The sequence below is a fragment of the Manacus candei genome, unplaced genomic scaffold, assembly GCF_025592945.1.
Source record: "Manacus candei isolate 608988 ecotype Guabito, Panama unplaced genomic scaffold, ASM2559294v1 h1tg000027l, whole genome shotgun sequence".
In the NCBI taxonomy this organism is placed as follows: domain Eukaryota; kingdom Metazoa; phylum Chordata; class Aves; order Passeriformes; family Pipridae; genus Manacus; species Manacus candei.
Genome location: NW_026138075.1, coordinates 7,393,406 through 7,417,050, shown reverse-complemented (window position 1 = coordinate 7,417,050; position 23,645 = coordinate 7,393,406). Strand labels below are relative to the sequence as shown.

General features: G+C 38.0%; 1 protein-coding gene across 4 annotated transcripts in view; it reads left to right on the top strand.

Annotated features, from left to right (window-relative positions):
* TRPM3 (transient receptor potential cation channel subfamily M member 3) overlaps positions 1-23,645 on the top strand; it is a 406,696-nt gene that overhangs the window by 153,133 nt on the left and 229,918 nt on the right. For 3 of the 4 annotated variants that reach the window (XM_051789304.1, XM_051789307.1, XM_051789303.1), the window contains exon 1: positions 3,208-3,743. The exons of the other annotated variant lie outside the window; for it this stretch is intronic. In XM_051789304.1, the coding sequence (XP_051645264.1) occupies positions 3,654-3,743 (90 nt within the window). In that variant the 5' untranslated portion in view covers positions 3,208-3,653. Of the gene's footprint in view, positions 1-3,207; positions 3,744-23,645 lie in introns of those variants that run through there. 4 annotated transcript variants of the gene reach the window in all.

Here is a 23,645-nt window from a genome sequence, read left to right as displayed (position 1 = left end):
AAGGTCCTTTCCAACCCAAACTGTTCTATAACTCTATGATTTTATAATTCTATTCCATGAGGTACATGGGAAGAACAGGTGTGATATCATGGGAAAACTCTTCTGCCTGATATTTCTCACATTAGGCAATGGCCACGCAGAAGAGGTTGTTTTCTACCCTGATGGCCAATATATCTCTCTAGTTTCCTATATCTCTCTAGTCCAGCCCCTTCTGCCTTTCATTTACACTGAATCTCTTATTGTTACTTGGACAGGATAGGAGAACAGTGGCTGGGTTTGCTTATGATATCTTGTTTAATGTTTGCTCTCAGGTTGAAAATGTTGGACGTTGCTAATGTGCTCAGAGAGGTCTGGATGTTAATGAGTTTCTCAGCCATTTTCTGTTCTGTAGCATTCCCAGAGGTGTCAAATTTTACCATATCAGAGCTTTCCAAGTGTAGAATTATTATCACATTAGATTGCAGTAATCCAAAAAGAAGTAGTCAAAAATGCTTTCCATTAACAATAGGTTTTAGAAAAATCTGCAATATCTCTGTATTGCAGGAAGCAATAGAACTTATCTTCTATTTGGTATGCCTTTCTGTGGTACCTAAGATGCTCCTTCACAAGAGACAAAGAACTAGATATGAATACTGACCGTGCAGAGATCATACTTCCAGGACAAAGTTTAAATATGAAAGTGGTAGCTCCATCTTTTAAATCTAACAAAGTAGGAACCTAAATTCTAGTGGGATTGCTACATCTTTGCATCGCCTAATAGGCCTCAGATCGTAGAAGAGCTGAGCTGAGCACTTGCTTTTTCTGACAGGAAAAGGGTAAGAGATTTCAACTCTGACTTTTTCACTGAGTTGGCAAGCCCCCCAAACCACATAAAAAACCATCATATCCCTAATTTTTCACTATATTTTTAACCATTGTTGTCAGAATGTCTGAAAAGAAAACTTTTCAGAATTTTCTTCTTTACTTCCCAAGCCTTCACCATTTATGCTTACCAAAAACTGATGGAGGCTGCTGGGAATACAAAGAAAACTCTTTGCTTCAGTTTCCTCAAATTTACACTCAATAGCCTCAAAATCACAACAGTATTACTTATAGGTAAGAAATATTCATTAAAAATAAAATTAAAAGTGTTTAAATGATCTACCCATGTCATGATAATGTCCTCTCCACCAGTTTCCTCACTGTGACTGAAAAAAGTTCATATTCTTGCACTCACTTTCTGCCAATACAGATGACTAGGCAAGGCACAAGGCCATGGAAATCAGGCCTGTGATAAAAGGTTGGTGTGTATTAAATGTTGCACTAGAAAACAACTCTCGTCCCTAAGGTACTGTTTGCAGAAGGCAGCAATGATAGAGCTCATCTCAGAGACAGGAAGCTCTGTGCAAGCTAGAAGACACATTGCGCTCACTATTTTTAGTTTATTAAAGCTATCTGTTATGTTTCTTCATTGTCTTCATCTCTCTAGCATCTTCAGAGAATTATTACTCTACTCATTGTAAAGAAGGGCAGCATGCTATGATTACTCTGTCTTCATTGTCCCTAGTACACGTCCCTAGCATATTTTGTTTTATTACAGATGCTTAATGCAAAATGGGTGGGAAAAGCTCAAGGTAATGCTGAGTTTGGTACCTTTCCAAGAAACTTTCCTGATCTTCAAGGGTAAAAAAACCTATCAGTATGTCTTGAGAGGGTGTGGGATAGGGGAAAGCCATGGTCTTGGGAGTTGTGAGTTCTTGTTTCTGATTTGAGTCTTTTGCTTTCTTTTAACTATGAACTCCAAAAGCTTAATCACTGGATATGATTACCTTTATAACTGAGCAAAGTTAATATGCTGTACATCTTTTAAGGTGTATGCTCTTTTAAGTCAATTTTTTTTTCTACCTATTTAATTTTGCCTCATTTATAGAAGCTTGGAAAAGAAGTTTCAGCTAATTATACTTACTTACTCAAGTTCCATTTCACTATCAATAGCAAGGGTTTTTTCCACCTTTCATGAAACAAATACATTAAGAGCTCAAGCAAGAGGTGTTTAAATATGTATAATTTAAACTAGTTGCTCCACCATAACCAGAAATTCATCTGCACAAAATTTGCCACAAAGTAATGTCCCCTGGTGTCCTACCCTTTCTTTTCCACAAAAAACTCATGGTTTAATCCCTGCACCTTTGAAGTTCTATAATTTTACCATGTACAGTGGGGTGGAATAGGTGGCTTTTCTGGTGCATAATCAGTTTTGCATTATGTTCTTGAGAGGGTGCAGTGAAGAGGAGCTGGCTGGCATGCATAAGTTCCAGAGAAACAGTAGCCTTGATCTCTTTACCCTCATTTGGAGAATTATTCAGCTTTTGCTGATGAATGTAGACACGATACTAAGAATTAATTATAGAGGGGAAAAATATGTCCATTAAGGTTAAAAGGAAATGTGAAAATGGCAGATCAATGAAACTAGCCAAGTAAATTGAAAGTGCATTTTCCAACCTGAGTTATGAGGGACTTAAACTTTACTGAGAAGCAGCTGTTTCTGTCCATAATCTGAGTAAAAACTGGTAATTACTAGCAAAAGGAAAAATCACCATTGCTTTATAGGCTTTCTTTTATAATTTCTAACTCTTCCTTTGTGTAATCTTCATCCTATAAGAAAAATAGTGGGGAAAAGGGTATCTCTTCTTTAGCTGGAGAGCTGCCATTAAGAATATCTTCATTATCTGGGAGGGCCATTTAGTGCCCAAAATGGAAATATGTTTTTCTATACTTGAATTGCTCCAGCAATATTACTTCATGTTGTTTGCATGTCTCTGAAAGAATTATTTAGTGCATACAATATTAAAATGAGCTGAATTTTGTCTTGGTTTTTTCTGGTTTTTTGTTTGTTGGGTTTTTTTTTGTCCAGGATGCGCATGTTAGCACTCGTGCTCTTATAGTACAGCTTCTAACTCCTGCCACTTGCTGCTAGTGCACTGATTATGCCAGATTAATGAAATGCTTTCTAGGTCCATTGTATCAGTAAATCAAGCGTGAATTTATTTTCCCTCTGTCAGTCTGTTGTCTGAGTGTTGGCCCCTCCTCCCCTCACGCCGGTTTCCCTCTCCTCGCAGCGCTTTGGGAAAGAAAGTGCAGGTACCCCTCCCTTGCTTTATTTAAATTCAATTCCTTCTGCCCTGCTTTTGGCCCGGGGAAGCGCATGAGCGAGGCGGGAGGCTCGGCTGAGCCTGACTAACCTTGCTTCTCCCGGAGGCGGGCGGGAGGGAGCGTGGCCGATAGCGCCACATCCCGGTTTTCTTACGGGCTGCCCCTCTCCGCTCACCGGGGCAGCTTGCCCAGAGCCACGGGCGGATCGCCTCCACCCTTCCAGCCGCATTTGGCATGCATGAGCACTGCCGTCCCCGCTCAGGAGGCTGCTGCTGGAGGAAGGAGGCTCGGTGGCTGCCGCTGCCCCCCCACTCGCCCAGCCTTGCCCAGCCCAGCCCAGCCCAGCTCAGCCCAGCCCAGCCCAGCCCAGCTCAGTTCAGTCAAGCCCAGTCTCTGCCCTGCGGCACCGCGGGCCCGGGCGGGACGCGCCCATCGTGGGATGCCCGCGCCCCGGAGGGCGGATTCCGCGGTAGGCGCTGTCAGGTCTGCGATTGATCTCCCGGTGGGATTTGTGGACAGTCATGAATCAGACCGATGCTCCCCGGCCACTCAACTGGACCATCCGGAAGCTGTGCCATGCCGCCTTCCTCCCCTCGGTCAGGCTCCTTAAGGTACGGCGAGAGCCCTCTTTGCGTTCGGGAACTGGTGTCTGCCGCTCAGCACCTGTCTGCAGGACTGCAGAGGCTGTTGCTGGAAAGTTGACTCAGAAATAGTCCCAACTTTAGTATTAATTACCTTCCCTGCTACCTTTGAAACCCCTTGTGAGCACCTGAAGATACCAATATTGTTTGTCGGTACTCTGTTCAGCATGTTTGGCTCTCGAGAAAGGTCTGTAAGAGGGGTAAAAAGGAAAAGAGGGATGATGGATATCTGTGCTGCTATTTGCCTTATCTTAAAAAAATCAAGATGTGAACTTCTAGGGATGAAGAAGGTGCCTGTTTCTAAGGCGTGTTCCTTTGTGAGCAGTCCTCTGCTATCTGTTCTTTGGGTTATGTAGTCCCTAAGAAATACCTGAAGGTCCAGTACTACTCAGACCAACTTGTAAGTGGAGCAATATGTCAGTGGAAAAAAATTATCTTGGCTTGCTGAAAGCTGTACATGGGAATAAGGTCAGTTAAAGACTGGCAGTGCAGACAGCATCAGTGAAACTACCTGTTTTTTTATTTGTTTAAACCAAGTGTTAGAGTTTTAATAGTGCTTTTGAAAGTGTTTTTAAATGTACCTTCCTAGGAAATAATTATTTTCTGTTTGAAAAAATTATTTGGGATTATATACTGTGGAGGGCTCTTAATCACAGCATGCAGAGTACCACTACTACTGCACACCCCACTGAAGCTGTTTTAGAGGCATTTCTAGCTGGAAAACAAAATATCTTGAATCAACTTTTTGATGAAAAAAGGTTACATTAAGCTGAAAAGTCTTCTTTTTTATTGGAACATCTAAATTAATTGGATAGTACAATGAAATTTTAAACAATGTAGTAATTTCCCTGTAGGTTTTATTTTATAAAATGTCAGACTCATTACACTATTTATCTCATTTCATCTTAATATTTGATAGTTTGGCTTTGAAATTAATATACAGCCAAATAAAATGTGTTTATTCTAACAGTGTATTAACATTTGATATAACCATCTGATTTTATGTGAGTAGCTTGGAAATTAGGTCAGTTCTTACTACTGTAACATGCTTGAACAGTGTAGTGTATGACAGTGCACTTAGCAGGCATATGTTGTATGTATAATTATTGTATATGTGATGCACAAGTGACCATCCTGTATATCGTAAAGGTATTTGTCACAAGTGACCATCCTGTATATCGTAAAGGTATTTGTCACATCCCTGCAGGAACAGATTACAGTGTCAAAATACTTCTGTTTCCAAACCAGATGTATGGCTGCTGGGAGCAGCTCCAAAGAACAAAAGAAAGACAAAAGTTAGATTGCTGAAAAATCAAAATATAACTAATACAGAACAAATCAGAGGGTGGTGTTGATTGTTCTGTAAAGGCTTCCCCCAGCCCCAGAAGCACACATGAGAATATGCAAACTCTACAAGTCAGATACCTTTAGGAAAACATAATTTTGCCCAGATGTGAGAGCTCAGATGTGGTGAATTTTACCATCATTCTCAAAACCGGTGGGTTGGGGGTGAGCGGGGTAATCTGCTGCAGTATTTGGTTTTTGGCAGGTAAATGTCGCCCCATGTGTGTGGTTTCTCTTCATTGCATATTTTAAGGATGAACATTGGGATTAATTATTAAAAGAACTGACTAAAAATGATTTTCTGAAGCTACAGCTATAATCTGTTAGGAATAGATAGTGAGTGGACCCGGCAGAGTTAACAACAGCAGGGAAAATAACCAGAGATAAGCAACCTCTGCACAGAGGGGTGTGTGAGGTGTGGGAGAGACCAAGCCAAAGGAGGTGGGACTCTGGCTCCTTCCTCAGCTCATGAGCAGAGCTGGTTGATTGGAGAGGGAAATGCATACATCAGCATCTTCTAGGCTCCCAGAGAGCTTAAAATTTTGCTTCTTATCTTTGTCTTTTATTATTTAGTGTGTTTAAAGTAAGCGATTGACATAAGAACAGAACCCCATTGACTTAATTCCAACAGCCAACCTGAAGAAATTCTTCATCAAGGGAAGACTAATAACAGCAGCATTAAATTACCAGAGAATTAGTATAAATATTTTCCTGTTTTTCCTCAGGAAAATTGAAAATTTTTATATATAGGAAGTATTCTTTTCTCTTTTGCCTCTTTCTCCAAAAAATAAAGAAGACAACATTTTTTTTCTTTTTCTAAATGAAAAGTGCTCCTGTAAATCCAAGCACATTGGAAAGGCAAGTGCAATAATTTAAGCTCATTTTTTTAATTGCCCAGTTTCCAATTGGATTAATTAGTCTTAAGGACTAATGCAATATTGTTTTTAAGTGAACATTCACTAGACTCTTTTCTATATATCTTTTTTCTTCAGAGAATGCCCTCCATAACAGAATAAACTTTGCAAAACCTGATACGTTATGGCATATTTTTATTATTATATGCTTTTCTATCATTGCCAAACTCTATTTCAATGTGCAATGTAAAATTATTAAGAGTACAAAAATATCAGATATTGTTCCGTCTTTGTCTTTTCTGTACTTCATTTTAATCTACAAGAGCATAAAAGCTGAATGACACCATTAAGTTCAAGGATATACCTCATTCTTAAGAATGAGGGATAGCAGAGATTTCCTGGGTTGTACATACAAAAAATCACTGTGGCATACTTGGACCTTTGTAATAGAAAACATGAACTTTTCAATTAATTCTGTGTCTTCTCAATGAGGAGTTTAAAGTTCTTATTCTGTGGATACAATTTTAAATGTAACATCAGTGCTTTCACACTAGAATCTGGGACTTGCATGGAGGCAAGGCTCTTTGTGTTCCTAACAGATCTATCAGATTGTCTTGAAATCACTGCTTTTAAATATATACTAAAAAGAGTTATTCAGCAGGTAGGTTATGCTCTTGTTCCATCCTGTTGAATTGGTGTGCACTGCTCTGTTGCCTGAACTAACATTTGATAGAGCTCTGGCCACAGTAGTCTTGTATAATTTAGATAAGATAGATCACTTGTAGATGTTGTCCAGTTTTGGTCCCTGTGCTTTTCTTCCAGGCATGTGTTCCTGTTCTAACCCACTTCACTAATATCCTCCTCTGTAGGTGTGGTTCTATAATCCTGTTTTCTCAGTTTTTCATTTTCTGACAGGCACACAGAGTACTAGGAGCGGTATTTGAAGTACAGATTGAAACAAATTATTAGACAAGATTTTTGCCACTTGCATAAAAATCTCATTTTTCCTTCTAATAATTATTTTCTCTAGCACATTCCATGCTGATACTTTTTGTAGTTGTTTCAATATGCTTAAACACATGCTAGCACACTGTCTAATGCCTTCCTATCTGAAGTAAGGAATAAGAAGCATATATAAGCACATATGGAGAGGTGGCTCTGTGCAGAACCATCATTCCTCTGAGATGATCACGTTAGTTTTAGAGAAAATGGACATTTTAGAACAATGTTGCGTGCTCTTAAAAATGAATGAATGTCATCATACTGAAGATTTCACTAAAAGGACCGCATGCTCTAGAAGAGACTGCAGATGTTGCACTTCTGCTTGAAACAGAGATAATACATGCCATGCAATCAAGAAATGGTCAATATGTTAAAGAAAAATAAATAAATAAACTGAGTGTAGACAGAGGACTGAAAAATAAAAGGTCCATAATGTGCAACACCAGAGGCTTATAGATGGGCAAGTGTACAACATTTGAAAAACAACAAATTACCCAGCCTTCTTTTTTTTTTCTTAATAAAACTACTAAATTTTTTCATAATGAATTTGACTTGCATGTCAGTAAGTAAGCTTGTAAGACAGGAAGTTTGGAAGGGCCAGAGGAAAGGAAACTGAGTGAATCAGAAGAAACAATGGAGGAAATCTTTGGATGTTTTCTTGCCAGCATACCACTCAGTAAAAATGCCAACTCAACTGTACCAAATAAAGAGTAGCCTAACCTAGCTCTCTGAACTGGTGGAAGTTTAAAGAGATCAGACATTAAATTTCTTATCAAATGAGAAACTAGATTTTCTTTTTGTTAGTTATTTTTATTTAACTGCCCTACCAAGAATGTATAAGGTAACCCAAAAAAAACCTAAAAAGCTGAATAATAGCTCATTAGAATGAGGCACAGTGTCTTTTAATACAAACTTCTGACTGGTCTGATATTTGTGGATATAGTACTAGCATCCTAGTGCTCTGTGTGGACAATATTTTTCCTACAGCAAGTTTGGTTATGTCCATAAAGAAGGTATCTACAGGAATAAAGACTGGGGAATATGTGGCAGACTTCACTAAGGTACATGGCGAAATACCACAGTGTTCAATAGCTTAAACAGCTAAAATTACATTGCTATTTGATTACCAAATACAGTTTTATTTCAGGAAAATTTAAAAAGATCTGATTTGGTAAATTGAGTGAAAAAATTGCTTCTCCATACCGGTGGAAGAATGAAGTGTGTTCTTTATAAAAAAGAAAATATTTCTACTTCTGAACCCCATACTGTGAGAAAAAGTGACTACAAGAGAGGTGAAAACTGTATCTTTTGGATGTGATTTTATTCCTCACATGGACTGCAGAGTTGTTTTTTTTTTAAAGGTTATTGGACTGATAGAATACTCCTATATTTCAGGAAAGATACTTTTGATAAATGATTTTTTAAAATACTTTTAAGTATATTTGTGTGCCATAATTGTGAAATCGTAATGTTAGATTGTGTTATGGTCTTTAAAAACAGAAGCATAAGCTTTTTATGCTATTTATTCACTAGCAATGAGAAAATGAGCAGAAATCTAAACACAAAGGCAGTCGAAATGTGTAGGTTTTTTTGCTCTTGGCTAGGATTTTGATGTCCAGTTGGCAGTGAGGTCTTCTAGCTTATTACTGCTTAATAGGTAAGAATTCTATTATATTTTAGTTAATTTACTATATCCACCTTTCAAACTGCAATGAAATGAGTCTTGACTGAAAAACTGATATTCTTGGAATGAATCCTAGTGCGTACAGTTTTCATTACCGAGGTGGTTCACTAAATGTTTTTGAAAGTAATACACACTTTACTGATAGTAAAATTAGGGTAGTAGTTTACTTTTGTCTGCACTCAGCTGCTTACTGACTTAAACTGTAATAATGAATGAGCCATCCTTATACATCCTTCAGGAGAATTTGATGCATTTTGGGAAGGAATCACAGTTCAGCCCTTAAGATCAGACTGCCTGACACACAGGCATGTAGAAAATACCAGTCACTGTGACTTTCTTTTTTTTTAATAAATTCACTAATAGAAAAACTAGTCACACCTGTAGGTATGGTTGGGATGCTGTATATGATGTGAAATATACATGAGTTTTAGGAGTGCATATAAGTTCTATTCAGAAAGAAATTATTTGATAAATACACTTCTTCTCCTGTCAGAAAGTAAATAGTTGTTCACATTTGTGATACATGTTGCATGTTTCTGACTTATTTGTCATTAGAAGCCCAAAAGCCATGTTTCTAGAAAAGAAAAAGATTCAGTTTTCTGTTATCCGTTCTGCTCCTTGTGCCATCAGTTTCACCATTCAAGGATGGCAGGAGAGAGACCTGGGGCAGGGCATTACTGTGTCTTTGCAGTCTCCTGTTTTGTTGTCAGTAAATTCATTTTACACCCCAAATTAGGGGAGCAATGGGTGTTGCAATGTAGCTTCACAGCCCCTTTGCACAGGTGTGCTTGCATTACTGCTGCTCAGCTGTCAGCTGTGCCTCTGGTACTTCACATTCTATAACCAAGCAATGGCAGAATGGTGAAGACACTTCACAGCTGAGGTTGAAGAACTGATAATATACCTTTTGGAGGTTGCACATTCTCAAAAGCTGCTTATTTCTTGAAGTCATGCCTCTCATCAGCAGTGAGATGAGCTGATCCTTTTCGTGCAGCAACCAGGCATGTTCACATGCAAGGAGTTTCTGAAAGATTATGTCAGTTCATTTCTTCTGAAAGGACAGGAAATGTGGAAGTCGATAATGATTTTTTCATTTTATATAAGCAAGTAGTCACTCTGTGTGGTTAATTCTTTGGTGCAGTGTACATTTTTTATGTGATCAAAGGTGAATCAGAGAGCGTTAGCTGTTTGCTTTATTGACTGAATCTTTTTCCGTGAATATGACTCAGGCTGATGACCACTGACTTTGAATAGATGTAGCACCAAATTAGTTTCCACAAAAAGAATTGTATTCCCAATTAAGAAAAAGAGAAAGTGAGAGATAAAAACAAAGTGTGGCAGTGGAAGTCATGTGTCCATGGAAGAGCCTACATGTGAAAAGTAGACACATCTTGAAGGCAGAGACTGTGATCTCCTAATGCCATGTAGAGGGAAAAATGATTTTGACTTTCAGGTTAGAAAAGATGCAAAGTTTTTTGTGTGAATGCAAACTTTCTTCTTTTAAAACAGAGAATTTTAGGGGATAAAAAAAAAGCTTTTTCTTTCTAGATATGTCACTACCATGTGAGCGCTTTTCAAAAAAGAATAGAAAAGGTAATACAAAATTTTCAGTCTTGATGCAGCAGCTACAGTACAAAAATACTTGGCTGTTTTAAAATAAGGATCCTTCAAGTGCTATAGGTTTTTATCCTCTTGCACCTCAATATTATTTTTACTGCTTTCTCTAAATCCAGCTGTTTCATCTTTACCTTCATCTTAGAAAATAGAGTAAGGTTTTGCCTTCTTCTTTGCCACATGGCAAATGGGTTACAGTGATGAAGATATCAGAGGTATCAGAGAAGTACTCCAGGATTTTCCACTTTTCCTGCACGCAGAAGGTTTTGGCTTATAAATGATCTCTGCTTCCCATGAGCCTCAGCCTTTTCAGATTTGAGTACTTAAAGAGGCAGCAAGTGGCAGCATTTCCCATTGGCCTTTAATTGATAATATATGAAATACTGCATTAAACTTGCTTATCAGAAATTAAATGAAGTTTCATAATTTGTGACTGCATGAGAGATGATTTATGGTAATTTCCAGAGAAATAAAAATAATAAAAAGTAGCATTTTTGTGTATATTAGTGGAATAGAAGAAGAAACTAAGACTTACTCTGAACAAACACAACAAAATTGTTTAAAAATAATTGTAAAATGCTACTAAGTATAGAAGTCATACAAGCCAGAAGTTACAGATACGATGTTGTTTAATGTGTTAGTGTATTAAAAGCATTAGATTTTAATGTTATTCTGCTATAGTGTTCCTTATGTTTGAGAGGGTGCCATGTGAAAAATTCAGGGCACAAGACCACAAAGTGAAGCTGAGTAGTTTTATTCCACCTGAATTGCTAACAAGACTATGCTACAGTGTAAAAAGAAATGCCCTGGGGGCTCTCTGGAAATTTATGTCAAAGCTGGTAATAAAGCATGAAATAAAATCACTTCATCAAAAATATCTTTCATCCACCAAGTAGTATGATGACATGAAACAGTCTGACAAAGTGCTTTTAACAGTGTCAAGGAAGTTGCTGAAGAAAATATCAGTTTCTTATGATGTAATTATAACAATTATAAGGCTGACTTTACATTAGTGAGAAGATGATTGAGTGAAACATTTTTCATTTACCTTCTTCTTCACCTGTTGCTTGTAAATGCAGATGGGAGAGGTAGTATCTTACTGAGCCATCATAATTAAGATTTTAGGGAGGATGCACCACATTGTTTTGTTTCAGAAGGATGTAATTTTTTTGCCTCCCTGGTGTTTTGAATGAGCATGACATGTTGCTGATGGGTCTGTTGTAATTAAATATCACAGTTCAGTTTTACAGTGCAATGGCTGGACATGCATCTTTGCATATAGCTAAAAAGAGTGACCAAAACAACAACTGGATGAACTAATTATAGGGTATCCAGAGGACCTTTCAGACTGACTTTTGTATGATTATATGTAGAGTTTTCTAAGTGTCCTGAATAGCAGAAGGCATTTTCCAGATATATTCTTATTCAACTTTTGGGTTCAATACTTCAGATTAGTATGTAATGTCTTTTGCAGGAGACCATATTTGATGAACAGTGTCTTTTTCTGGTTGCAAATTCTGTACTATCACATTGAAACTGTGAAGATGTGCACAACCTAGCCATAATACTGCAGCTTTTCTCAGATTTTTTTTCCTGTACATTTCTGCCCACCTCTGCACTGGCCCTTTTCCTGAACTGTGTAATTTAAAGAAGTTTTCAGGTATTTGGCTGTTAAGCCTTTAGTCACAGAAACAATAGTGGTGCCAGGTTATGACAGCAATAATGCTAACAACCAAATTTCTGCAATTCCTCAAAATGCTTCTTAAGACAAGCAGAGCGGTAGTTAAAGGTATCCCTTTTGTTTTGGATACAATGGCTCTAATTTTGTATTGTCTTTGATACAGCTGGTTGCAAAGTGATACTGCTTGGAAGCCATATACTTTTTTGAATTATTCAGTTCAAATTCAACTTTGTCTTGAAAAAGAATATGATGCCAATTTTTTAGGGGTCCTATGCTTAATTTCTTCTGTGAGAACAGAATAAATTGAGATACTCTATGAAAAGAGACACCCCAAAAGATGCTTAGTATATCCTGCCACTAGCAGGACTAGTTCAACATGGATAATTCCTTTAGGTGTTTGTCTAAGTTCCTAAAGCCATAATGCAATAGGCAGTCTTTTACAGTGACCCTGTCTAGGCCATCAGAAATATTTTTCTGAGGTGTCTACGTGGATCTTTCTTGCTGCACATAAAAACTGTGTTTCTTGTTTTGTCCATTATGAGCAGAGGAGACAGATGTGGCAGCTTTTTCTGCTTAAAAATTCTTGTGCTGTGTTTGGAAATTGGCTGGTTTAATAGATCAGCTCATGACGTATGCATCTTCGTCATCTTCCAATGAAGATTATTAGATTATTTATTCCCCTGTATCTTCCACAGAAGTCAGACTGATATTCCCTTGCTGCCCATTGTTTTTCTGTCTTTCTTTAGTTTTCAGATGTCTTACTGGAAAGGCCAACAGGGATGTGAGGGACTCCTGCTCAATCTTCCATTCTAATCCTAGCTCTATAAACTAGATTGATAAAGAAACAGAAGGTTTCTTTAATTTCAGTGTCCTGAAGAGATTGAATAAATTTCCATTAAATTGTCTACAATGTCTTTCTGGTTTAACTGATTTTATAAGAATGTGAGTGGACTAACAACTATCAGTCCTCAGGGAGAGTTTTGGGAGGGCTCAATCCCTTTCTATTTGCACAGCAGAAATATTCTTTGCATAAAACCAATGTTTTTTAATGGTCACATTAGCAAAGAAATTTTAAAACTCCATGTGGGGGACAATCAGCAGCTCTACTTATTAAGACACTGAGTTTCGAGCATATGCGCTACCTTTATTACATACCAATGAGGAAATTTAATGTGTAGATGCATTTCTCTGGAATAAAAAGGTGATTTTAATCCTGCTAACCCAAATGGGGGGAAGGAGGGGAGGTGAATAAAAAATATTTTCCGACATATCCTAGGGGGAAATTAAATGTGATCAACTTATTTTTTCTTGATTCATGCAGTTATTTAAGAACAATTTAAAGATAAAAATCTGATCTATCAAGACAAAAATATCCTGTGCAGTTCCTTATTAATGGTAACTGTGAGAACTCTAACTTATTCAGGATGGGAATAGTAAATTGTTCAGAGAATTGCTTCATCTTAAGAGTCTGATGACTGCTATTACTAATATCTAAGATCTAAGGATGAGGTTATTTTCTTTTAGTTGCTTTTATTTCTTAAATAGTGCAAATTTTCTGGTGTATTGATGTTCAAAAATTCATTACTAAAATATCCCATGATAAAATGGATGTCTGTAGAGTGTGAGCAAATGAGAACTACTTGCTCACCAATATTACAGTCTACCAGGGATGTGACTACAATACGAAGTCTTTAAGCAAGCACTGAAATGAGAAAATTGTTTGCATAAAATTACCTGACACGCTTAGCATCTCAGCATCATGAAATGTGTTAACACAGTTATTTTACATTAATTTATTTCCAACTCATGTGAATCCAATTGAATCAATAGAGACACTTTCACTATTTTTTAGAGGGTGTGACCCTTATTTGCCAGATAGCAGAGCTCGGAGCTTGGAGGAAAAACACTACAATAGTCCAGGGTATGTATAATGCTCACTGTGTTGTTTTGGTTCAAGATTGAGTTTATGTTCAAGTACCTCTGCTGCAAACAGTTGTGTGGATAACTAATGCTGCAAATATTTTCCATATCAAATCTCATGTACTCTCCTCTTAAAGTAAATGAGGAGGGCAAACAGTTGAAACAAACTACTTAATATGATTAAATAACTATGAATAGCTGCAGAGAAGTGTGTAGAACATTTATTAATTCAATTTATTAGAAGCATAACATAGAAATTTTAATTTTCTTTGAGCAATAAGTATACATTCACAATCCATGGCAATTCTAGTCCTTGTTTGCATTGATGTAATCAGAAAATGAGATTTTATTACAGTTAAACCACATTATTCATGGAGTATTTGCTCCTAGTGCTTGGAATTGCATGATGAAGTATTCTACTTTAGCTTGTTTTTGCGGAATACACTTTATTTCAGTATCAATGTGATCACTTTATATGACATTGCTTCAAGCATTGATAACTAGCTTTTTTTGTGACAGTCATCCTAAGCCTAATTCTATTCTTAGCAGATGTTAGTAAATGCTCGTTTGAATCTCAGAGGTCATTTCATGTCAGTAAGGCAGGGATCCCAAAATCAGGGAGCTGCCAGGTATGCCCATGTCAGCTCAGCACCACAGGATTTTGGGAAGGAGCTGGGGAGCTCCAGTCCCAGCTCAGCTCTGAGCATGGACACCAGCACCCTACAGTGGTTTAAGTTTGGGTGACATGGCTGTTGGACCCTAGTTCACACTTTCTTCCTTGGCCTTAGCCAAAACAAGGTTAATACTGCAACACCGTCTCAACTAGGCTGACATGTGTCTCTTCTCGCATAGCATTTCTACCATAATGCTGTTGAATGCACTGGATGTATATGTATAATCTAGAAAAAGATGTCTGCCAATGAAAAATCCCAGTTTGGAAACATGCATTATATATCATCATGAGTAAAGCTGGCATTAACATCCTCAAAGTTGCTTTTTAATGCCTTTTTTTTCTATGCTCAGAATTAATATCCCCTGAATCTAGATTGACTTTTCAGAAACCACTGAGGCAACATACTCTGGAATTAACAGTACCAATAAACAGCAGCTCGTTATCTTGTTTCCTGAAGCTGAGAAAATCGAAATTGCTAAGATGAGGAACTCATAATGGGTCTGTATCAAAACTGCTCCATTAAAATTTTAGCTCTTTCTAGGTTTCTTCTTCTGTGCTTCCATGATGCAATGGGCTGTGCCTCTGAATTTGGCATTTGAGACCTGTCTCAGATACTCAAATCAACTGTCATTAAAGCACTTGCTTCCTGCTGTGTGGACTTTTCACTGTGAGGCCACAGGCGGCATAACATAATACATTTGTTTCAAAGTTAAAAAAACCCACAAAACAGGAAGATTTAGTAAAGAATGAGATACCCATAATTAATTCAGGTAGTTGATATGTGCTCTGAATACTCTGTGAATACATAAATGCTAAAACGTGCTTAAAGCAGTGATTATTAATATACCCCACTTGTTTGGATTATGTGCATATTAGCAGATCTCTGTTTGTACTAGTTTGTTGTTTTTTAATTCCATTCATAAAAGTGGGCTATTTCAAAATAAAAAACTGAAGTAGGTTAGAAACAGAAGTATTGTCGAGACTTTATAAACATGATAAAGCAGATGAAAATAAAAAAATAAAATTAAAACAATGTCTTTGGGTTTCATGCAGAGAATAAAATACAAATATATTTTAGAATGTCACATTACTAACATCAGTTTTTTGCAGAAAGTTTATCTAACCAAGTTAATCTTTTCATTAGCTGCTGTTTTTCTGTCTGCTTCCCAATCTCATTCTAGGGAGAACATGTCACTAATTCCTGATTTGAGCTAAAATTAGTTAGCTCATCCATATGTACTCAGAATCATAAAATCATAGAATATCTGGAGTTGGAAGGGACCCATAAGGGTCATAGGATAATTGAGTCCTACTCCTGGTGCTTGCAGGACTTCCTAAAACTAAACTATATGACTAACCAGACAGTCCTTGAACTCTGAGAGACTTGGTGCCCTCACCACTTTCCTAGGCAGCCTGATCCAGTGACCAGCTACTCTCTGCAGGAAGAACCTATTCCTAATGTCCAGTCTATACTTCCCCTGGTTTAACTTCGGTCCCTTTCCTTGTGTCGTGTTACTGCTCACCAGAGAGAAGAGATCAGCAACTCCTGCTCCGCTGCTGTCCTTGAGGAAGCTGTAGGCCAGGATGGGGTCACCCCTCAGCTTGCTCTTCTCCAAGCTGAACAAACCAAGTACCCTCAACTGCTCCTTCTCAATCTTGTCTCGAGGGATCTTGCCAGATCTCTTTATGTGAGGATGCTTTCCAGCCTCTTATCCCCTGGTTCATATGTATACCCAGGATCACCCTTTCTCAGATGCAGAATTCAGCACTAGCTCTTGTTAAATTTAATGTGGTTGCCCAGCTCTCCAGTCTAGCCAGATATCTGTATAAAGCCTCTCTATCCTTGAGGTAGTCCACAGTTCCTCCTAGTTTAATACAGTCAACAAAATTACTGAATTTACATTTGGCTGTTGCATCTAGATCATTTATAAAAACATCAAAACATTACTAGACATTTGCTGTTTTACTTTCAGTGCTAGAAATAGTGGTGAAAACTGGAGTTCATGGTGGACAGCAAGGTTGAACATGAAGTAGCAATGTGTTTGTTCAGCAAAGAGGACCAGTTGCATCCTGCACTCTGTTAGGGCTGTAGGCAGCAGGGGTCAAGGGAATTGATTGAATCTAGAAGATTCTATGACTCTACGATGTTATGAAGTGATCCTTCCCCTCTATTTGTGAGACCACATCTCAGTGTGTGTGTCTAGTTCTGGGATCCCTGGAACAAGAAACATATGGACATGCTGGAGTGAGTCTGCTGGAGGCCGTTTAAACTGGTCAGGGAGTTTCGCATATGACATGCAAAAAACAGCTGGGTTTGTTTAGCCACAAGAAGGGAAGGTAGAGGGAAAATCCTATTTCTCCCTTTCTATACCTAAAATCTGGGTACAGAGGAGACGAACCCAGAATTTTTTCAAAGATGCTGAGTGTCAGGACAAGAGTAATGGAAACAAATTGTCATCACAAGGGTGTTTAAGCACTGAAACAGGTTGTATGGACCTGAGCAGCCTGATCTAACTGGAGATACCTGATGACTTGTGCTTTCCTGATTTAACTAGTTTTGAAAGGAGAGCAAAGACTGTTAACCTTCAAAGAAAATGTCCTTGTTTTTGCAGGTGTCTCTTCTGTTTTAAAATGTGGACAAAGATACATTTTTAAACACTTCAGTAGTGTAGAACAGCACTGAAACTGCTAGGCTGTTATCATAGAAGTTTCTTGAATTCAGCAGTCATCAGAAGAGTCTTCTGAAGTTTTTCTCAGCGGCAGCACTTGGTGGCAGCATATCAAGGGTGAAAGGTGACAAACTTTATTCTGTAGACGTGAAACAGAGTGGTTTCTAGGTGCACATTAGATTGCAGTTATGTTCTGGAGTTGTTTCTGCAGTAATAGCTTTACATCTGAGTGTCTCAGAAATTTGTTTGGATAACTGATTTTATCACAGTTGAAGAAGCTGATTTACAGCAATGGACAGCTTTCACACAGTTCAGACAGCCATTGTGTCTCTGACTCTTTAGCATGCTAGCAGTTGAGCTAGCAATTTATATCAGCTACAAGCTGTCAAGCTGTTTGTTTTCTGTGACCTACTTCATTTCAATTTGAATATTTAGTTGTTTTGCGCAGCTAGGCACAGTGAGGCTATCCATCATTTCTTTGGCAGGACTTCTTTTGATTAGTATTTATGAATAGGGCTAAGGCACCACTGGCAGCTATGGTGGAGGAAACATCCATAAGGATCCTGAAGCAGGGTTTTGAGTTCAGGCTCTAGCTATCTTCTTCCCAGAGAGAAGCACAAAGATTCTTATCATCACTTAACTACAAGGTTGTGCTGCTCCAATCACGGGTGCAAGGGTGATAGGAAAATGGTGTGCAAAATGAGGAAGAACAGAGTGTCTGGAGTCTCATGTGTTATAGATCCCCTTTGGATGTTCCTGCTGTCTACAGCAGAGACAGTAGTTGATGTGGGGCACGACTGGGTTTTAACTGAAAGGCCACAAGGTTATGAGAGGCAGCTCTGACAGAGGCCCCAAGCTCTGGGGCATATTGTCCTTGCTAATCTCAATGTAAATGGTCTCATTCAGCCCTAAGATGTGGTGGGCTCACTACCACACAGTTGGCTTCCACAGACAGCTTCATCATCTGGATGGTGAACTATGGCCACAAAGACAAGGTCACTGTCCCCAGACATCTGTTCCAGGAGAGTGCATGAAGATTTACAGACTGAGAGTGCTGTGGAAGCAGGACTATCTTAGTAAATATGTGGTCTGTTGTATGATCAAATATAGCAATTCTGATACAATTCAAATTAAAAAAAAAGTTCTTGGATTCTTGATTAACTTACTGTTTGGATCATTCAGTGTGTTTAAATATGATATGTTCTGCCATTAGTCCCATTTGCAATTAGTTGCCTAAGAAATACCATCTTTATCTCTCAATATTTTACAAACGCATGTATGGATTTGTACTCAGGAAAAGCATGAGGAACCTAGAACAGTAGCTTCTCAATTTGTGATGCTTTTACATTGTATGAGCCAAAAAATTTAAGATTGATTAATTGAATGAGAACTCAAGGGAGAAAAGTAGGTAGCATTAATAATTGAAATGTAATTTCATAAGTTGTGAGCTAGTTTAAATTGTGAGCTAGTGAGCTGAACCAGTACTTCACTGTAGTGTTAGATGGACTATGTAGGTTTTTCTGATTGAATGTAAAAAGTAGGGTTCAGGTTATTCATGTGATCACTAAGAACCCACAGTTATGTGTCAGGCAAGTACACTGTTTGGCACATTACCTATCTAATTTGGAGTAAGTATTTCTCAGCTTTGGATGACCTCTATTTCATTGGTAAGAAAGTCTGCCTAATCATCTACATGTTCCAGCCCAGATCTAATGCTTTCTTGTGACAGAATATGTGGTTTGCCAAAATAATTTATTCTTTGTTCAGGGTATTGTTTGGGGGTTTTTTGAAGGTTCATAGGGAAAGATGATAAATGTAAGTAACTCTCTCTAAGGCCATGCAGAATAAAGATATAAATTAAATATTTATGAAGTATAAATCTCTGTCTAAAAAAAATGAAGTTTCTGATATAGTTACCTTAGAATTTTTTTAAAATATGAAAATTAGGTGCATACTTACGAAGCCTTGATTAAGCTAAAATCAAGAATGCAAGAGCAATAGTAGTACTACTAATAGTCTGCCTGTTCTTAATATTTGCAGCAATCACACAAAAATACATGTAACTGTACAAGATGCCATGTTTACCATACCCAGTATCTGCACATAAGCATACAAAAAGCAATCTAAACAAAATGAGTTTAACCTAACTCTAATTTTGTCCTAATCTTGTAATTGCTGCAAGCAATTGCCTTTTAAATGAAAAAGAATTAAGAGACAACCTTGTCACCCTCTTCAAAATGGTTTTTGTTAGGAAATGGTTATGCCACCACAATAAATGTATTAATAACCTGATATTGAATACTTGCTTCTTTGTCTCACTTCCAGGTTTTAAGTCCTGACTTCACTGAGGTAAATATACAGACAGCATAAAGACCTAATTTATTACAAAATGTGTTGTTTTCAGTTGCAGCTTTGGCTGGTTTTGACTCTTGTGGTAGCATGTCATCTTTTTCTAAGTTATAGTCCTTGCAGCTTTCCTGACTGGAACCATATAATGGCAAAACAGAAATTAGGGGAAATTAGGCCTATAATTCTACCTCTATCCTTTTGTAGATTCTGGGTTACCTCCACCTGTGGCACAAATGTTTTGCTATGATGCTAGGATATGAAGCTATGAAACGAATTATGTTGTAGAAAAATGAATAATGATTTGAAAATTGAGTCCACGGACAGTTTGAGGGCTAGTACCAAATAAGTTCTTTTTTGTTTTAAATAGATAATGCAGTGAATAACATGATATGCTGATTGCTTTTCTTTGTGCCTGTGTACATAACACAAGTTGTAGTAATTACTCCAAAGTATAAAACAAGAGTGTATTTCTTAAAAGCAATAGTCATAACAACACAATAAAACAAACAGACCAAAACACATGATAGTACCTAAGTTTTACACATATTTGAATTATTTTCATTAACTTATACACTTCAAAAGATTTTTCTCCAAATTAAGAATACTGCATCATTTTCTACGAATGATCTTGTCTGCTTCAGGAAGCTGAAGTGTAAGGAGCACAGACTAAAATTAATGTAAAGTAGTAAGCCTGCAAGATATTAGAAGGGGGATGCTAAATGAAAGATGATACCTCAATAAACACCATTGCATACATTCTTCATATAGTAAATCTACACTGCACATTCAAATTTAATTTAGTCAACTGATAATCTATCATATACAATTTTTAAGCCACAGAATAGGAAACATTACTCATGCTGCAAAATAGATTACTACAAAATAGATTCAGCTTTCATTTCTTATTGTGAGATTGATTTTTTTTTTGTTGTAGGTCCTTTGTCTAAGTATGTACAATATTCTTGTTACTTATACAGTTGTCTGAATTTTCATAAGGTAAATTAATGATTTTTTTTCTTTGTGCTATTATAAATTTCATTTATTCTTAATATATTGCTGTGGAGATGATGAAGCTATCTTTATTCAGAATGATGTTGTTAGTCTGATGCATTTGTGTGGTTTCTTCAAACATGACTGGATCTGACAATATTTCATATTCTACAAATTTCAGCTCCAAATTCTACAGAGATGATCAGAGAAGGTGCTTATACAGGCTACTCTAAGGTCACACTCAAATAGTACTAATTTTTCAGTCCCTGTGTCTGGATTAGACGGGTTCATTAGATGTATTCTTATTTTGTAGGATTTATTTGATCTATGTTTGTGTACTTATATGTCAGTAATTTATGACCAACTGAAAAAATTACTAGTAATGAAAAATTTCTCTCTCACAAGTCTGCTATGTATTACTTTATAGGAAATATATATGATGAAAATATGATCATATTTTCTTAGTCCACTTCCAAACATTCTTATCCTTTTGGTGCGTTAAAGCGCATTTAGTATTGAATTCACTTCAGTTTTGATTGTTGCTTGGGTGTAACTAGCAAAGACAAGGCAGCTTCCATGATCCTTTTGTGACATGAAACTATATTTTTGAGGGTGGTGCAATTTTTTTCACTTCCCTTTTCATAGAATCAGAGAGTTGTTAAGGTTGGAAAAGACCTTTAAGATCATCAAGTCCAATCATCAACCTAGAATCACCACCATGTTCATCATTAAACCATGTCCTCGAGTGCCATGTCCACAAAGTTTTTGAACACTTCCAGGGATGATGGCTCCACTGTTTCCCTCAGCAATCTCTTCCAATGCTTTACAAACCTTTCCATGAAATTTTTTCCCAAATATCTAGTGTAAACCTGCCCTGGTGAAAGTTGAGGCCATTTCCTCTCATCCTATCACTTGTTACCTGGGAGAAGACACCTACCCCGAACTCACTGCAGTCTCCTTTGTAGAGAGGTGGTTGTAGACAGCAATAAGACACCACTCCATCCCTCCCTCCTCCCCCCTCCCCCCCCCCCCCACCTCCTTTCCTCCAGGCTAAACAAAAACAACTCTCTCAACTACTCCTCATCAGTCTTGTGCTCCAGCCACTTCATCATCTCCACTGCCCTTCTCTAGACAAGCTCCAGCACCTCAATGTTTTTCTGGCCATGACAGACCCAGAACTGAATGCAGGACTCAAGACATGGCCTCAACAGTGCCAAGTATAAGGGCACAGTCACTGCCCCGGTCCTGCTGGCCACACTACTGCTGATACAAGCCAGGATGTCCTTGGTCTTCTTGGCCACCTGGGCACACTGCACTGTCACCCAAGGGCCTGACACTTCATCTTATTGACACTCATAGAGTTGGCCTCAGCCCATTGATCCAACCTGTCCAGATCCCTCTCTGTACAGCCTTTCTACCCTCCAGCAGATCACATTCAACCTGGTGTTATCTGCAAACTTGCCCAGGGTGCACTCAATCCCAGGGTGTCATCAACAAAGCTAGTCCCATTAGTGAGCTCTGGGGAACCCCAGCCTGAGGAACACTTGAATAAGTCTAGTCCAAATATAGTGCTACTGGTCTCAACTGGCGTGTTTTGTAAGTCTTTCGTTATTCATGCACTTCATTTTTAAAGGCACATGCTTCTGCTCGAGTCAGTTGTCTAATTGTGCACTGACAATGATTCCAGTTCATTGGATTGCATATAGCATATGAAGATACTGTTGATGTCTTTGTTATCACCTTACAGAGTACCATGAAAAATTGCTTGAAGAAACTCATTTTCTTTTGGTTGTCTTTCCTAAAACCCCACAATGTGAGAATTTATGACATCCTCTGACAGTTGACTTCTGTCTTTGTCATAAGAATACAAATCTCTGCAAATCCATAAATTTCCGTTGTACAGGACATTTGTTTTTGTGTGGAATGGTTTACTCCTATAGAGCGTCTTTTCCATCTGAATGACTTGTCTTTTCAGCTTATGTGCACTTTGTTGCACATTCACAGTTTGCATTTTTTTCCTGTGAGCCCTGTAAATCAGGCATTCCTGCTTGTCTGCTCTGTAACATGAAATTTACAAGGCTGATTTTGTCTTTGGCACAACGTCATAGTTTATTTGCAGTAGAAATGTGATTATTTCTTCAGATCTTAATTTTTTCTGTAAGACCTTTTTTGGCTTTAGTTTCCAAATATTAATATTTGACTACTTTTTAGGCTTTGTTCCACTCAGTGGGTGTAGGGGAAGGTTAGTTGATTTACTCTGAGTGGTGCATGAGAGAAACAACAAAATTCTGGAAAGATTCAATAACTTTTACTTTCAAACTTTAGAACATGAAGTTAGAATGAGGTTCTTGGCAAACTTTAAAGCAACATCCACAGTAAGGCACTTCACGAACTAACTTAGCAGACTTTAAGAAGTTAGGAGAAGAAGGAGAGACACAGAGAGAGAGAGAAAGAAAGGTTTATATTCAACACCCTTGGATCCTCCAATGAGATTTGATTGTTGCAATTTCAATGTCCATTGGTTTAAGTGGTGGTTGCTGTCTTGAGCTGTTGAGGGTGGGAGAAGTCTACAAAACACAAGGTCCACTGGATTAATATGGTGCTCAGGCTTGGTGGGAATTTGCACATACCTCCCCTGAGGCGGATAATGTAATACTGTCACAGAACACTTCAGGAGTCTTTGATGGTCTAAGATGTTACAGCTGCCCCTTACATCAGTATAGTTGAGTCAATTGTGGCCCATCAGCAGGGGTGAATACCTTCAGGTACGTGTCAGTGTCTCAGTACTTCCCTGAAGGGGAGTCTTCACAGCTGAGTTACTTATGTAAGGACTTAGGCATGAAAAAAAGCACTATCCCACCTCCCAGGATCTCCTTATCACCTCTACCCTTACCTGACTCAACACCTACCCTGCACCCCCTCTGCGCTTGGATGGTTTCTTTGTGCTGATTGTTTGAGCCACTAATAATTAACAGTCCAGTCTTTCATACTACTAAACCATTAGGTTGTCTTATGGACATATGTTGGATATGATGAGCTGCTGTATTTGAGTATAAAATCTTTAGTTGCTTCTTCTGCACACAGAGTGTGTG